Here is a 13,455-nt window from a genome sequence, read left to right on the forward strand (position 1 = left end):
GACAGCTACATGTAAAAGAATGAAACCAGACCATTTCCTCACACCATATACAAAAATAAACTCAAAATGGATTAAAGATTTAAACTTAAGATCTGAAACCATAAAACTCCAAGAAGAAAACATGCAGTGCTCCTTGACACTGCTCTTAGAAATATTTTTTTGCATCTGTATATTCAGACAAGGAAACCAAAACAGAAAACAAATGGGACTACAAACTGAAAAGCTTTTGCAAAGTGAAGGAAACCAACAAAACAAAAAGGCAATCTACTGAATAAGAGAAGATATTTGCAAAACAATATATCCAGTAAGGGGTTAATATTCCAAATAGAGAACTCATACAGATTAATATCAAAAAATAAACAATCCAATTAAAAATGGGTGGAGGGGGCTTCCCTGGTGACGCAGTGGTTGAGAGTCCGCCTGCCAATGCAGGGGACACGGGTTCGTGCCCCGGTCCGGGAAGGTCCCACATGCCGCGGAGCGGCTGGGCCCGTGAGCCATGGCCGCTGAGCCTGCGCGTCCGGAGCCTGTGCTCCGCAACGGGAGAGGCCACAACAGTGAGAGGCCCACGTACCGCAAAAAAATAAATAAATAAAATAAAAATAAAAATGGGTGGAGGATCTAAACAGGCATTGTTCGGAAGGAAACATACAGATAGCCAACAGATAATCACATGAAAATTATGCTCAGCATCACTAATTGGGGAAATGCCCATCAAAACCACAATGACATATCACTTCACCTGACAGAATGGCTATCATCAAAAAGAACATGTGTTGGTTTAAAAGGATGTGCTAATAATCACCTGCCCAGGTGACCCACGTCTTAAGTTGCTTCTGCCACAACCTACTCTACTCAGACTAATTTCTCGATCCCATCCCACACATTAGTCATAAGTGCACCCCCGCTTCATCAACACATTCTTACTCACATATCTGAAACTTTCCTCTCTGGAATATTTATTTCCCCAATTCCCACCCAGTTCTCCTAACATGCGTGTGGCTATATTTTCTATAGGCTGAGTTTTGAATACGCCCCACAGCAGATGTATGCGAACATCCAAATTCCTGGCCAAATTTCATAAAAATGACTCAACATAATATGATTCTCCAACTAGACACATTTAAGGATAGCACTCTGAGCACCTGGCTGGTCAGAGCCTGGTTGGGCATTCCAATACTGCTCCCACATTTAAAACACCTGGGGATCACCACTGCAAGGTCAGCTGCTACTTACACGACTTTCTGGAGATGACAGGTGACATGGGTTATCTGCTCACAAAGAATCCTCACTGAGGATTGACTCAGAAAGCTTTCCCTCACATCCAGAAAGTTCAGGTTCTTGTTTGAACTGAACACAGAGCAGAGATCTGCCCAGAGGTGAAGAGAATGATGGTCGTGCTGTGACCTAGGAGAAAGGCATCGACAAGACCACCTATGAAAAGCACGTACAGGAAAAGCAACAAGAACGGGTAGGCTGCACAGCCAAGAAAAGCATCAGCAAAATAAACATGGACCTACTAAATGGGAGAAAATGTCTGCACACTGTTTGTCTGATAGGGGTTAGTATCTCCAATCTATAAAGAACTCATACAACTCAACAACAGAAAAGAAAAACGATTGTAACACGTGGGCTGAGGACCTGAATAGACGTTTTTCCAAAGATGACATACGAATGGACAACAGGGACATGAAAAATGTTCAACATCACTAATCACCACGGAAACACAAATCAAAACCACAGTGAGATACCACCTCACGCCTGTAAGAATGACTATCATCGGAAAGACAAGTAACGGGCTTCCCGGGTGGCGCAGTGGTTAAGAATCCGCCTGCCAATGCAAGGGACATGGGTTCAAGCCCTGGTCCGGGAAGATCCCACGTGCCAGGGAGAAACTAAGCCCGTGCGCCACAACAAGAGAAGCCACCGCAATGAGAAGCCCGCGCACTGCAACGGAGAGTAGCCCCCACTTGCCACAACTAGAGAAAGCCCGTGCGCAGCAACAAAGACCCAATGCAGCCAAAAATAAATAAGTAAATTTTATTTTTTTTAAAAGTGGTGAGCTGATCAAAAGGTACAAACACCCAGTTATAAGATAACTAAATCCTGGGATGTAATGTACAGCATGGTGGCTATGTATTAAAACAAAGTTTTTGAAAGAACTGGCAGGGAGGGAAGTTATATGAAATGTCTGGAGTGTCCTGAGCCCATTTGCCACACGGAAACTATAATACTACAGTATTGTACTCCAGTATTATAGTATACTATGCTATAGTATTATAATATATATAATATATAGTAGTATACTATAAAACTATGATACTAAAACAAAGTAAGGTTCCAAAGCTCCCATTCCTAATCTGAACATCGTGTTTCCCAACTTTAATGGTGAGTTGGCAGAAAGAAATTTCAGCCAGGCATCCCAGAGAATTCTGACCCTAAGCCACAGGGAGCAGTAGGGACTCTGTCCTCTTCCTAAAAGAGTGTGGGCTGAGACTGAAGATGGGAGAACTAGTAACATTAAAAAATATATATATTTTTTAAATGGGTTCTTACCTCTCAACCTGAGCATCTGATTTCAACGTGGTATCATTCTCCAGGAATATCCTCTTTCCTACCTGCAGTGAGATTTTCTGCAAGTTTTGACAGTGTTTAAGGCAGAAAGAAGACTGCATCATTTCCAATGTACTTGTCAAGTGGATAGAGATCTCCGTGACGGGGGCCATTGCATCCTCCACAAGCTCCTCCTCCTGAGATTCATAAAGACAATACAAAACCTCCTTCGTGTCCACGGTTGAGAAGGGCTTCTTCCCATGGGGCACTGATCTGCATTTCAGTAACTGCTGCTTGACCTCCGTGGATACCAGACAGCCAAAAGTCGTCTCCAGCTCCATGGCCCTTTCTTTGTTGGAGAGGCCAAATACGAAATAGCCCACCTGGGTCAGGTTGGGGTTCTTCAGTCTTCCTTCCTTGGACAGCAGCTTCTGCACATCCCCAATGTGGCACCTGTGGCCACCCACGTCCTCCTTCTCCGTCTCCAAGACATAGAACATGGCGGCAAGGAACTGCTGGACGCTGAGGTGGATGAAAGAGTAGCAGGCCCCGCAGTCTTTGCTCTTCCGGAGAATATTCTTGTCCAGGAAAGGACAGAGGGCAGACTCCTTTACCCCAAGTCTCCTGAGGTCTTCTCCATCAAACACAGATGTCTGTGTCCATATGCCCTCGGCAGCCAAGAGGCACACAGACTTCAACGAAGCTTGGAGACAGTCACTGGGGCAGCTGTTGCGAGCTGCTGTGAACTGGCTGCAGAGAAATCGCAGGAACAGGGACGTGGTGGTCCGGCAGGTCGAGGCAGGGTCTTCCCCCCTCTCCATCTGCCGTTTCAGACACGTGCAGACAATCCAGCACACAGCAGGCGCTGAGCCCATGTGGAACAGAGCTGCGTTCTCCTTCATCAACTCGAAAGCTCGCAGGGCTTGCGTCTCCTCTTCAAAGTGTTTCAGGAAATACGCCTTCCTGTCCAGCTCCAAGAACCCCTCGATTTCTATGAAGAGTGGCTGTTCAACCAAGAGCCGGAGCCCCCTCAGGGCCCCCGGTCGAGTGGTGATCACTAAAGTGGACCTGGGTAACATTTTTCTCTTCAGCAAACTCCCCAGGAGGACGGGCACTGGCTTCTGCTTCTTCCAGTCGCCGCATATGTCATGGATGAGCGCCCCCGAGGGGACTCTCAGCTCATCAAAGCCATCAACGACGAACAGGATTTTCCGTGCTTGGGTGAGGATCCCTGGAATGGCATCCTGTAAATCCGGCCCATTCGCAGATATCAGCTCTGCAAAAGTGCACGTCCCCTTGTGGTTGAGGTCCTTGCAGCTGAGATAGAAGGCGGAACTGGATGTCTCTGCCTGGTCGTCCTGTGTCCAGTCCAGCATCAGCTGTTTGGCCACTGTGGTTTTCCCGACACCGGCAGGACCATGCAGCACCACCGTAAGTGGCATCGACTGTATGGACGTTTGCGGTTTCAAGTATGATATCAACTTTGGGCTTCTCTGGGTAATGTTGTGGAAGCCACCATCATCTCCTGGCCAAAGTGTATTCTTCCAGATAGAAACTTTCTCCATCGTGTTTCTCTCTCTCCTCTTCACCTATATTGATCTGTAATGGGAGAGAATTGAGGTACCACTGACTACACGTAGCTGGAAAAACTCATACTGTAAAGGACCAGCGTCAGGGAGGAAGTAATGTGCCTCTACGCTTCTGGGTTCTTCTGGCTGGTCTAAGAATTAAATTGACATGAGATGGATTAACAAGAGAAAAAAACAAAATTTTAATAACATATACATGACCCAGGAGCACTGAATTACTCACCAAAATGGCTGAAACGCTCACCTTAAATACCATCTCAGCTAAACAAAAGAAGGAAGATGTTGAAGGTAATGGTTTGGGATTTCAAAGGGGAGGAAGGAAATACACTTGGAAATGGAAAAGCAAATATTCGGTAGACAAAGCTTTGCTGGGCCAGCAGGGACTATGGGACCCAGAGTGCACTCTGGTCTCCAGATCCCACTGAGTTTCCCCACCACCCTTAGCCCACGTTCTTTGCAGACATCTCTGGTGACAGCTCTGTTCTGGGAACAGGGTCTCTATCTGAAGTCTTAAGGTGGTTAAGAGGAAGTCAAAGTTTCTTCCTGAGTAGTCTGGGCCTCGATCGTTTCAGCTTGAAATAATCTGCAGGCCAAAGAGACATTTTGGGGTGCTAAGTTTTGCTCCCCTACACCAGAAATGAGGAAGCAAGAAGAGGAAAATTACCACGCACACGACCGAACACCAAAGCTATGACTATAAGACAGTAGTTCCCTGGCGGTCCAGTGGCTAAGACTCCAACGCAGGGGTTGTGGGTTCGATCCCTGATAGGGGAACTCAGATCCTGCACGCTACATGGCCAAAGAAAAAAGAAAAGCAGGGGGAGCAGTAGTTCTCCACCTGCGTTTTCTAACCCCCAAGTCTCCTTTTGCCTCTTCCAATGATACCTAGCAGGGCCCTGTGGGACTCCTGGGCACCAAGCCTTTCTGTGTCCCCCCATTTCTTGATTACAGGAAATAGCCTTCATTCAGCCTCCATGACCTTCCCTGGGTTCCAAGAAGCAGATTCAAGCAGTTGTTAATCAGGGGGAAGGAGGGGATGTGAGACCAGGGAGAAACAGTCAAGAGAAACATTTGCGCAGCCTTGGGGCAGGGTCCCGGTTCCCCATCAAGGGATACACACAACAACATCTCTGAGCTGTTTGGCAGATACTGAAACCCCTCCAGGTGGGAGAAGTTAACAGTTAATGATGATATGCTGCCCAAAAGCATGTACACCCCAAACCAGTTGTAACTTGAAGGTTGATGGCGCTGACTTCCACTTACCTCACTACCAACCAGTCAGAAGAAATGCCCATGAGCTGATCACAGCCTCTTTGAACCATTACTATAAAACTTCTCACTACCCTCTCCAAGGGGGCGGGGGGGCACAGTTTTGAGGGCATGAGCCCACTGTGGCCCCCTTGGCCTGGCAAAGCAATAAAGCTATTCTTTTCTACGTCACTCAAAACTCTGTCTCCGAGATTTAATTCGGTATCGGGGTAGAGGCCAGATTCGGCTGCACTAGCTTTGAGTTATCTATTCTTTGTACTGTGAACACTTCGTTAAACCCACGTGGATGAAAGCTCGACCCACAGGGCTATCTGTGCTTCCTAGATTAGACATTATTGTAGATAGAGAACTTTAAGTATTGAGTCTACTTTATTTTTATTATGGTAAAATACACAACATTTTTAACCACTTTAATGTGTACGATTCAGTGGCATTGAAAACATTTTCAGAGCTATGCAACCCCATCACCACTATTTAGTTCGAAGACTTTCATCGCCCCAAACAGATACCCCATATGCATCAAGCATTCATTCCCCATTTCCTCCTTCCCCAGTCCCTGGCCATCAATAACCTGCATTCTGTCTTCGTGGATTTATCTATTGGGCACATTTCACATATGTGGAATTATAAAATGTGGCCTTCTGTGTCTGGCTTCCTTCACTTAGCACAATATGTGAGTTTCATAGAGACTCTACTATTAAGTCTGTATTGCCTTCTTGGCTCATCCATCTTAAACTGTGACGTCAAAAGTAAACCCCGGGCTTCCCTGGTGGCGCAGTGGTGGAGAGTCCACCTGCCGATGCAGGGGACGCGGGTTCGTGCCCCGGTCCGGGAAGATCCCACATGCCGCGGAGCGGCTGGGCCCGTGAGCCATGACCGCTGAGCCTGCGCGTCCGGAGCCTGTGCTCCGCAACGGGAGAGGCCACGACAGTGAGAGGCCCGCGTACCGCCAAAAAAAAAAAAAAAAAAAGTAAACCCAAAGAATACACACGCTATTAGAAGTGACTGAATTGCTCAGGTCTATATGCTGGGGGGAAGAGTTACATACGTATACACCAAATACCTAAGAATAAGTCTAGGATCATGCATCCGATCTCTCCCTTGAGAGCCACAAGTTTGTAAAAAAAAAAAAAAAAAAAAAATGTTGGGGTTAGGACTCCGTGTTTTCACTGCCAAGGGCCTGTGTTCAATCCCTGGTCAGGGAACTAAGATCCCACAAGCTGCGCCATGTGGCGCACCCAAAAAAAAAAAAAAAGAAAGAAACAAAAGAAATCATCAGTAAATGGAGAAATAACATTCATGAGTTGGAAGGCTCTGCATTACAGTATCCATTCTTTCCAAATTGTTCTACAGCTTCCACTGTAGGGGAGCAAAACCTGGTGCCCCAAAACGTCTCTGGAGCATGTGCATTACCTCGAGCTGAAAACAATGGAGGCCCAAAAGACTCAGGAAGAAACTATGACTTTCCCCCTAACTTCCTAAAAAATTTTAGACAGAGGGTCTCTTCTTGGAATAGAGCTGCCACCAGAGGTATATGCAAAGAACACGAGCTAAGTGTGGCAGGGGAAACTCAGCAGGGCCTGGAGATCAGAGGCCACTCTACGTTCCTGCCTGGCCCAGCAAACACTTGTTTACCAAACATTTGCTTGTCCGTCTTCAGGTGAATTGCCCTTCTCCCCTTTGAAGTCCCAAACCGCTACCCACAACATCCCCTTTTGTCTTGAGAAATGGAGTATTTCCTGCCATATCGGTAAACAAAGGATGTCACAGTCATCAGCGATTACAGCCACCAGTGAGCTGGTGAGCCCTGAGGGAACTCAGGAAGGAAACAAAGGATACCCGCCATCTAGCAGCCATCAGACTGCAGCCAGTCCCCACGGTGAGCCCTGAGGTAACTCAGGATGAGAAAACGCGGGATACTGACCTCAGCCGAGGTGCCTGTCAAAGGAATGGTTTCAGTGAGCCCAGACTCTTGCATCTTCCCATACATAGAAAAGTGCTAAGTGCCTTAACTCGAGATACCTGGTTGTCTTTTATCAACGGTAACCTTTTGTTCCTACCACCTGCCCTTTATTGCAAAACTCCTGTATATCCTAGCTCCCCCCTCACCTCCTCAGAGCAGTTCTCTCAGGGTTACTTGAGACCCTGACTCCCAGGCTTGAAGTCCTCAGCAAATCCCCCAAATATAACATAACTCTCAACTTTTAGGTGGTGAAAATATTTTTTTAGTCGACAGTCTTTAGCTGAAGATGGTACTTAAGGTAAGGGTTTGGGCCATTATGGCCAGTTACGCAGTCTCCCTGACTCTCTCCCATTTATACATATGGTGCTAAACAACTGTCAGATTTTTTTCTTGTTTATCAGTCCCAGGTCAATTCTTAGGCCAGCCAGAAGAACCTAGAAGGGTGGAGGAACATTTCTTCCTCCCTGACATATTAAAACAAGATAAAACTCAATGGAAAGAAATCAAAAGATGTGGAAAAGGCACTTCAAAAAAGGAACAGCCAAATAGCCAATAAGCATATTGAAAGACCTTCAACCTCGTTAGACTTCAGAGAAATACAAATTAAGAACCTGATGAACAGAAAAAACGACACCCCCATCAGAATGGTTAAAATTAAAGACGGGCACAAGCACTTCACACAATGAAGGACAACTCTTACATGCTGGCACGAGTTAAACGGAGAAAACAGGGACTTCCCTGGTGGCCCAGTGGTTGAGAATCCGCCTGCCAATGCAGGGGGCACGGGTTCGAGTCCTTGTCCGGGAAGACCCCACGTGCCGTGGAGCAACTAAGCCCGCGCGCCCCAACTACTGAGTCTGTGCTCTACAGCCCGCGAGCCACAACTACTGACCCTGCACTCTAGAGCCCAAGCTCTGCAACAAGAGGAGAAGCCCGGGCACCACAACGAAGAGTGGACCCCGCTCGCCGCAACTAGAGAAAGCCCACGCGCAGCAACGAAGACCCAACGCAGCCAAAAATAAATAAGTAGGTAAATTTAAATTGAGAAAACACCACTGCCAAACTTGCGGGTGGTTTTCGCTACAGCTAACTAAGCACATGTGCTCTATGACACAGCAATTTTACCTCCAATTAGAAACCCCACGATAATCAGTGCTTAGGTCTGCAAAAGATGCACGCACATCTGTTCACAGAACCTTTATTCTTCATGTCCCCAAACTGTACTTGTAAAAGAAACCATACAACGAGAACTCTGAGTTGATTCAATGTATATGAAGTTTACAACAAGCAAAACTAACGTGTGGTGGTAGTAGTCAGAATAGAGGTTGCCTTTCCCAAACAGCTCAGAGAGAAGAGTAAACCTCCACTGGAAAAGTTGTCTATTGACCTGGTAAGTGATTACATGGGAGTGTGACTATATACATGAACATACACTGATGTAATCTCTCATCAAGTATGATTAGCTAATTAAGTATGATAGTAAATATGTACAACCAGAGATTATATTTATACACATACAAATGCACACACGAAAAAATGTTTCAAAAACTCAAGAGGAAGTTAGCATAGCTTTTTAACTGAGAAGTGACAGGATAAAAGACAAAATATGCCTACATAAGATGTTCACTTTATAAACATACCCCCTTTATCTGGATAATCTCCTCTACATTTTCTGCAATCCCTGTCTTTCTAAGGAGCCACTATGATAGTCAACATCTGAGTATTTACCATGTACAGGAACTATTATAAGCTCTTCTATAGATCATATTTTTTTCTTCCAACCATCTTACTGGGTAAATTCTATTATCTATGCTTCATATGAGGAATCTGAGGCTTAGGGAAGTGGTTCTCAAAGTATGGCCCGCAGACCACAGCATCATCTGGGAACTCATGAAAATGCTGACTCTTCAGCCCTATCCCCAGCCCTACAAAATCAAAAACTCTGGAGGTGGGCCCAGAAAACCGTGTTTTAACAAAGCTTCCAGGTGATCATGATAAATGCTAGTTTTAGAATCACGGGCATAGGGAAACAAAGGCCCAAGTACTCACATTTGCTCAAGCTGAAGCCAAGATTATATCCAGGAGTTTAACTCAAGAACCTGTGCTCTCAACCACTGGCACTTCCTCAATGGAACAAAAAGCAAATAAATAAAAAATCCTTACATCCTCGGGCATTAAATGGGCAACACTGGGGAAGATTCACAAAAAGAAAAACACTGTTAAGTAAGTACGTGGGGGGAATTACACCCAATTAGAAGATTTATTGTGAAAAATGTTTCAAATCACAACATATGATAAGAGCTCACAATTGTTATATTTAATATAAAAATGCTCATGCTAAAATGCCAAGTCATGGGCTTCCCTGGTGGCGCAGTGGTTGAGAGTCCGCCTGCCGATGCAGGGGACACGGGTTCGTGCCCCGGTCCGGGAAGATCCCACATGCCGCAGAGCGGCTGGGCCCGTGAGCCATGGCCGCTGAGCCTGCGCGTCCGGAGCCTGTGCTCCGCAACAGGAGAGGCCACGACAGTGAGAGGCCCGCGTACCGCAAAAAAATAATAATAATAAAATAAAATAAAATGCTAAGTCAGAAGAGCGCAATAACTAAAAAGCGTCATCACACCTGTAACGTGCCAACTGAAGCAAGACAATCAACTCCTCAGCCAGAAAAGTGCTGGAAGCATATACACCCCCAAAACCCAACGACTGTGTTTGAGTTTCCATGCCATGGATGATTTTATCCAGATATTGTCCCTTTATTTCAATGCTGCCTCTGGTGAACATGCATGTGGTTTGGGGAAGAAAAAATGTTAAAGGGAAATGAGTCACCCAGATCATAGAAAGTCAAAGGGTAAACACACCGCCTGTCATGTTTTCCAGTTGAGATGAGGAGGAAGAAATTCCAGGAAGGTGGCGGGTGATGAGGTTAGAAGCCAGACGGAGTAGACTGGGACACACAGGAGTGACGGCGACTTGGAGCCACATAGAGCTCTTCTTAGAAACCTGACAGGGAGAGTGAAAACCTACATTTCGGGTTTAAGAGCCCACAGGTGAAGGGAGGGGTGAAGGTGCTCGACAAGCATAGGGAGGGGGGCACAAAAGCTGCTGGAATTTTGGATCAGACAGTGACGAGGAAGAAGGCTTTTGCATCCGAAGACGGAGCGCACAGCAGCTCAGCGTGAATGAAGCGGACCATTAAAATAGGCCGAAAGTCACCATCTCGCTCCAGCCTGGGCACTGCTTACACATCAGTAATGTGGTTCTCACGTAACTGAAGGACGACCAGTTAGGATTGCAGGTAACACCACGAGCCGCTCGTTGACTAAACGAGGTAGCCCAGTACAGCAAAACCGCATTAGAGCCACGTGGGAAAACAAGGGAGGTAAATGCCCAAGACTAAAGGGTGCACAGAGGTAGTTAGCTCTCTGGACCCCCCAGGAGACGGAGCATAATTCCTTGAAGGAGATATTGGGGGGAAACCCGAATAAAGTCAGAGAAGGAAACAAAAGAGGAATTTCTGGTTCCCTACAAATGGGTAAGGATGAACGTGTACATGTGAGAACCCCCGGAGTGGAGAGTGACATAAACCTCTGGCTTCCTACCCTAACCCTGCTCAAGTAACTGGATAAGTCATTTAATTTCCAGTTCCCACTGCTAAGCCTGTTTGGCCAAGAGCCACACCTGAAACCATGCGATGCCAGGAATATAGCGGCTCCTTCCCTGAGTGAAGATGCCTTGTTATTACAGCGGCAGAGACACTCCCGCTTAGGTCATTCTCTCTGCTCTTACCATCGTGAAAGCGGATTGTTCCCACCCAGACTGAATGGGTGACGGGAAAAGGGGGTAGTCCGTGACTCGGGCATATTCATAGGCAGATAAAAGCAGGACCTGAGAGGTAGCCTTGAAAAATGAATAACAAAATGAGTTGATGGAGTCAAATAGACTACAGGTGAATAGCTTTACCCTTAGCGGAAAGCAGTTCTTTGTTTTGGTGGGTTGTTTTTTTTTTTGGCCGTGCCACGGGGCACGTGGGATCCTAGCTCGCAAACCAGGGATGGAAGCCGTGCCCCCTGCAGTGGAAGCTTAGAGCCCTAACCACTGGACGCCAGGCAAGTCCCAAGCAGTTCTTTATTTGAAATAGGTATGAGCAACGTAAGGGTGAAGACCAGTGCTGAGAAACTTAGGACCTGAGCTGGAACAAGCCTGAAAGGCTCCGCTGTGACAGCAAGATAAAAGCAAAGGCACTTGCTGAAAAGGAAGCGATAAGCTGCTGCCTGGAACTACAGAATTGCTCAGGACTCTGCATCTAATTAGCAGCAGTAGTTCCCCTTGATGCTCTGTCGCCACAAGCATGTGGGGGGAAAAAAATACAAATTTATAAATTCATGACCACGTTGCTGTCCCCTACCCTTCATGACAGTGACACTTGCATCCGTCTTTTGAGATCAAGGAGTGATACCATCCCAAATTATAGATGCAAAACTGAGGCTCTGACACAGTAGTCCTCTGCTCGAAATTACAGTGGGAATGCAAAGGTACCGCAGGTGGGCCTGAGGGATCTCTTTGGGGTGATGGAAACGTCCTAAAATTGGGTTATAGTTATGGTTGCACAACTCTGTTGTAAGTCTGCTAAAAGTCACTGTACACTTAAAATGGGTGGGTTTTGCAAGATGGAAATCATACCTTAAAGAAACACTTAAAAATAGCATTGGGGGCTTCCCTGGTGGCGCAGTGGTTGAGAGTCCGCCTGCTGATGCAGGGGACATGGGTTCGTGCCCCGGTCCGGAAGGATCCCACATGCCGCGGAGCAGCTGGGCCCGTGAGCCATGGCCGCTGAGCCTGCGCGTCCGGAGCCTGTACTCCGCAACGGGAGAGGCCACAGCGGTGAGAGGCCCGCGTACGGCAAAAATAAATAAATAACATTGGAAGAAAAAAGTTACACATGAGGGGCTTCCCTGGTGGCGCAGTGGTTAAGAGTCCGCCTGCCGATGCAGGGGACACGGGTTCGTGCCCCGGTCCGGGAAGATCCCACATGCCGCGGAGCGGCTGCGCCCGTGAGCCATGGCCGCTGAGCCTGCGCGTCCGGAGCCTGTGCTCCGCGGCGGGAGAGGCCACAGCAGTGAGAAGCCCGCGTGCCGCAAAAAAAAAAAAAAAAAAAAAAAAAAGAGTTACACATGAAATCATTGGCAGCTGTCCCCCCTCCAAATCTCGTCTCCTCCTTATAAAGAGAGAGCTCAACTTGAGGCCTGCAAAAACCTTCTCAAAGTCTCACGCTGCCATTCAAGCTCGCAACATTCTGTGCTAGAGACTCCACCAATAATTGCCACTGAGTTAAGAGATCACACAGAGAAACAGGTACAAGAGTAGGTACTCACCTCCCTTCGGCTACAACTCAGTTGCAACCTGTGGGTTATCTCACGCAAAGCAAAACCTCCACCAAGAGGAATTCTTCTACCAGCTCGCACTCTGTGATTGGCCCATGGGACCTGGCGGGAGGGCAGGACTTCCTGCCCAGGGTGAAATGGCTCTCCTTATAATGGTCAACCGGTGGTTCTCAATCTTTAAAGTGAGACTCACATTGAAATTACCCAGGTCCAATCCTTGGTCATCCAACTTGAATTGGTCTGGGGTGGGCTTTAAGAAGCCAGAAGCCTTCAAAAGCCCCCCAGGTGATTCTGCTACTGACCAGGGTTCTTGACCTTCCCCAAGCAATAGAAATTGATCAGAGGCCAGACAAGAAATTCGTGCAAGGTTTTATTGGTGCACTTGCTGCAGCTGGGGGGAGAGAGAACAAACTTCACGTTCCCTTGCTGGCTTGCTCCCCAAGGCAGGGGGAGGGGTGAGCTCTCTCCTTATACGGGGAGAGGGTAGGGGTGTGTCCAGGGGTTCGGGCTGGAGGGGGGGCTTAGGTGGTTTGCCCACCCATGAGGTGGTGTTTTGTGCAAGGGGCATGCTCAGTACCCTGCTTTTGCTCCCAACCCCCCGCCCCCCCGCTTTTGCTCCGGGCTCTTCAAAATTGTCAGTTGCGTTTTCTGGTCTCTTTGTATCTTTTGTCCAGAATTTGCCCCACCTGTAGGTAGGCAC

General features: G+C 47.2%; 1 protein-coding gene across 1 annotated transcript in view; it reads right to left on the reverse strand.

The window, feature by feature from the left end:
- The window catches only part of LOC114908066 (NACHT, LRR and PYD domains-containing protein 7-like), a 582,624-nt gene extending 569,857 nt beyond the window's left edge, over positions 1-12,767 (reverse strand). Inside the window, 3 exon segments of the mRNA XM_029244321.1 lie at positions 1,237-1,407; positions 2,557-4,152; positions 12,747-12,767. Of these exon segments, the coding sequence (XP_029100154.1) occupies positions 1,237-1,407; positions 2,557-4,118 (1,733 nt within the window). The 5' untranslated portion in view covers positions 4,119-4,152; positions 12,747-12,767.
- Positions 12,768-13,455: the final 688 nt, after the last annotated feature.

The sequence above is a fragment of the Monodon monoceros genome, unplaced genomic scaffold, assembly GCF_005190385.1.
Source record: "Monodon monoceros isolate NGI ecotype Baffin Bay Population unplaced genomic scaffold, NGI_Narwhal_1 Super_Scaffold_10, whole genome shotgun sequence".
Taxonomy (NCBI): domain Eukaryota; kingdom Metazoa; phylum Chordata; class Mammalia; order Artiodactyla; family Monodontidae; genus Monodon; species Monodon monoceros.